Source organism: Propithecus coquereli, unplaced genomic scaffold, assembly GCF_000956105.1.
Source record: "Propithecus coquereli isolate 6110/MARCELLA unplaced genomic scaffold, Pcoq_1.0 Scaffold127, whole genome shotgun sequence".
NCBI classification, from domain to species: domain Eukaryota; kingdom Metazoa; phylum Chordata; class Mammalia; order Primates; family Indriidae; genus Propithecus; species Propithecus coquereli.
Window position 1 is genome coordinate 6,529,373 of NW_012136858.1, and position 3,409 is coordinate 6,532,781.

Here is a 3,409-nt window from a genome sequence, read left to right on the forward strand (position 1 = left end):
AAAAAAAAAAAAAAAAAAGAATGAGGGAAGATAGGCTCATACATCCATTATGTAAATTTATGTGAGTGTGTACATAAGTATACAGGTCCTGTGTATGTCGTCTCCAATGTTTGAGGATGGGAAATGATGTGGACAGATAGTGGAGGAAAGGATATGTGAGAAAGAGTAGGCGAAAATGGCAGGAGCTGCCGGGAATCAAACAGAAAATAGCAGAAACATGACTATACCATGAGAGAGGAAAAACTTTAAAATAGTAAATCCCACCCATTAATGCTAAGATTGAGGGCAATTGTGTCTAACATCCCACCATTTATAATTAAATACACATATCTGACAGTCTTAGGAAAGGTATAATCTGTGAAGTTAGTGAGGCAAAAAGTACCCACAGCACCAGGTTCCACCTACTTGTTTGTGACTGATTCTACAAGAGCTAAGAGCTGCTCGGGATGGTCCATTTGTGGGTCGAAGTCCATTGAATTTCTAACGATGTCCAGGGCCTGCATATTCCATCGGGGGTCCAAAGGGATCACAAATTCATCTAGTTTAAAAATAAAACAAAAAATAGAATTTTGGAGTTAAACTCCTTGCCTGGCAAGTTTCAGTAGAATATTTTCATTGTTACTTTGATCGCACTGAGTCCTGAAGGGGAAGAGGAAAAAGAGGGAAATGCTGTGGGTTTCAGCCCGTGACAGCAGAAAAGCAGGGTTTGACAGCCTTTACACTATTTCCTTTCCAAACGCGATACCTCTACCAGTACATACGAACATACATACACTGAACATTAATCCCACTGCAGGATATAAAGGTAATCTCTACGAGAACATAACATTCCAAACAATGAATTCGTTTCCTCAGATCTCACTACTGGTCTAAAAAGAATCCATGGGCTTAATTACCCCATCTGTCACCATCAGCTATTTAAAAAAAAAAAAAAAAAATTAAAATTTCATGGCAGAAAATGAATGAATACATTTCATCTCCTTTCAATAAGAAAACTAAAGATGATTTCACTTTAATTAAAAACAATTTCTCTACAACCATGGAATATAGCTGCTGCTGCTGCTGCTGCCTCACAATCCTTTGGCTCACACTTGCTACACCTTCTGTAAAGTAGCAGTGAGGAGACTGACACTCTCCAGAGGTTGTAAAAACTCAAAGAGAATAGGCAAGACACACGAAAGGTAACATTCATTTGAAGGTGGCTGGCAGGATGGTTCAGTTCAGTACTTTAAGTTTTAAAAGCATCCACCACATAGTAGAGTATCAAGGACGTACTATGAACAGCAAGGTATATTAAGAAGGAAACCCATAGTCCAACACCTAGGAAGACAGGTAAGACTACACAATTGAAAAATAAAGTTAGAGCTAATTAAAGATAATGTATTCCAACAGAAGACAAGCAGTAGCTGCTAAAAACGGAATGTGCTACTCTATAACTATGTTCCTAAAGACTATAACCCTTTCATAATGGAAAGCCATGATTTAGTTCACCCACAGCCTGACTACTACAGTTTTTTCTATTGTTTGATTTTTTCCCCCAACATTCACTCCATGACCTTTAATGTACATAAGGTGACTGATTTCAGCACAAAAGCATCATGCATATTTTCCACAAACCAAATGGCCAAGGTGTATTTTGATCAACATGAAATGAAGACAGAAATGGGAAAGAATTGGGTTTTTTGAAAATGCCTCTGTTTTTCTTATTAATGCTTATATTGAATCAACTTTATATTACTGTTTCAAGAAATAAGTTTATACTCTCATTTCTTATTAAAAAATCCTTTTGAATATTTTTTTAAAAATTTCAAAATATTAAAGGGGGCACACATGTTTTTGTTACATGGACTCATTGTATAATGCTGAAGTCAGAGCTTTTAGTGTGCCCATCACCAGGATAGTGTTCATGGTAACAGATACGTAAGTTTTTATCCCCCAACCCCTTCCCACTTTCCCTGCTTCTTGGTTTCCGATGTTCTTTAAATCTCTTTGTGCCTGTATGTATCCATCACTTAGCTCCCACTTAGTGAGAACATGTAGAGTTTGATTTTCCATTTCTGAGACACTTCACTTAGGATAATGGTCTCCAGTTCCATCTGAGTTGCCGAGAAAGACATTATTTCATGCCTTTTATGGCTAAGCAGTACTGACTGCCTGGTGTGTGTGTGTGTGTGTGTGTGTACACATATCACATTTTCTTTTTCCACTCATGAATTCTGAACATTTCCTTTGATTAGATAGCGTTGATGTCTATTTCTTTTATCATTATGGTTTTTATAACTTTGTGATTAAGACTTGTATTTTTTACCACTAAGATTTTATATTTTCTGAAGTAACTGATTCTGTGTAGCTTTCCCTTTAAAAGTCAAATACCTAATGGTTTGAAACTATTCCTACTAACAGTGCTAGTAGACAACACAATGTTAAAAATGGAAGGGACCTCAGAGAAATAACAGTTTAATTCCTCCAGTTTTTGAACATAGGTAGAGACGGTGAATGATGAGCTGAGAATCAACAAGCCAGGTTGTGGCAGAGCTGGGGCCAGAGTCCATTCTATGAACTCTAGGTTCTTTCCTCCACATTGTGTTATCATCAGCCTCCTTCAGAAGTTGGAGGATAAATGGATAGCAGAATTTGCTCCTGCATATAGTAAGCCTTCTAAAAAAATACTGGGTCTTTTTCCCATGAACTCAATAGATAAGATTACAAAACAATACTGTATTTTGTAATACAATGTTATAAAACAATACTGAGCTAGAAATCAAAAGAAAGTGCATACCTGTTATATTTGGCTGTAATATTTTGATAACATTACTGACCCCAACTGAGAGAGAACTTGAGTAAAACTTCCTCAGAGATGCAGCACTGGCTTCCAAATGAATTTGTATTGCCTCTGTGGAAGAAGGAGAAGCAAATGTTAGAATCTAAGGCAGTGCTGTCCAAGTGAACTTTCCGCATAGCTGAAAATGTTCTATAGCTGCGTTGTCAGATAGAGAAGCCACTAGTTACATGTGACAGAACTGGAAATGTGGCCAGAGCAACTAAAGGAGACTTTAGATTTTATTTAATTTTAACCAATTTATACTTGTATTTGTGTTTTAATAGCTCTCTTTGGCTGGCTAGTGGCTATTGTGCAGGACAATGTAGATACAAATTCCCTCTATAAATATTTAGACAGATTACATGTGTCACAGAATAATATACATATCCATTGGCTTATCTACAAGTTTTCATGGCATAGAAACAGTCTTACAAACTCAATTACTTTAGTTAATTTCCACTAACAAATTCCAAGTCCTGTACTTTACAATCTAGGCATGTTGATTGCTCCCCTCTTAAATGAAAAACATAGAAATAAAGTACAGTTGGCCCTCCATATCCAAGGGCCATATCAAAAATATACAAAAAT

General features: G+C 36.6%; 1 protein-coding gene across 1 annotated transcript in view; it reads right to left on the minus strand.

The window, feature by feature from the left end:
• MDN1 (MDN1, midasin homolog (yeast)) overlaps positions 1 to 3,409 on the minus strand; it is a 164,975-nt gene that overhangs the window by 61,294 nt on the left and 100,272 nt on the right. Inside the window, exons 47-48 of the mRNA XM_012638185.1 lie at positions 2,780 to 2,893; positions 406 to 538 (exon numbers count right to left, since the gene is read on the minus strand). Of these exons, the coding sequence (XP_012493639.1) occupies positions 406 to 538; positions 2,780 to 2,893 (247 nt within the window). The remainder of the gene's footprint in view (positions 1 to 405; positions 539 to 2,779; positions 2,894 to 3,409) is intronic.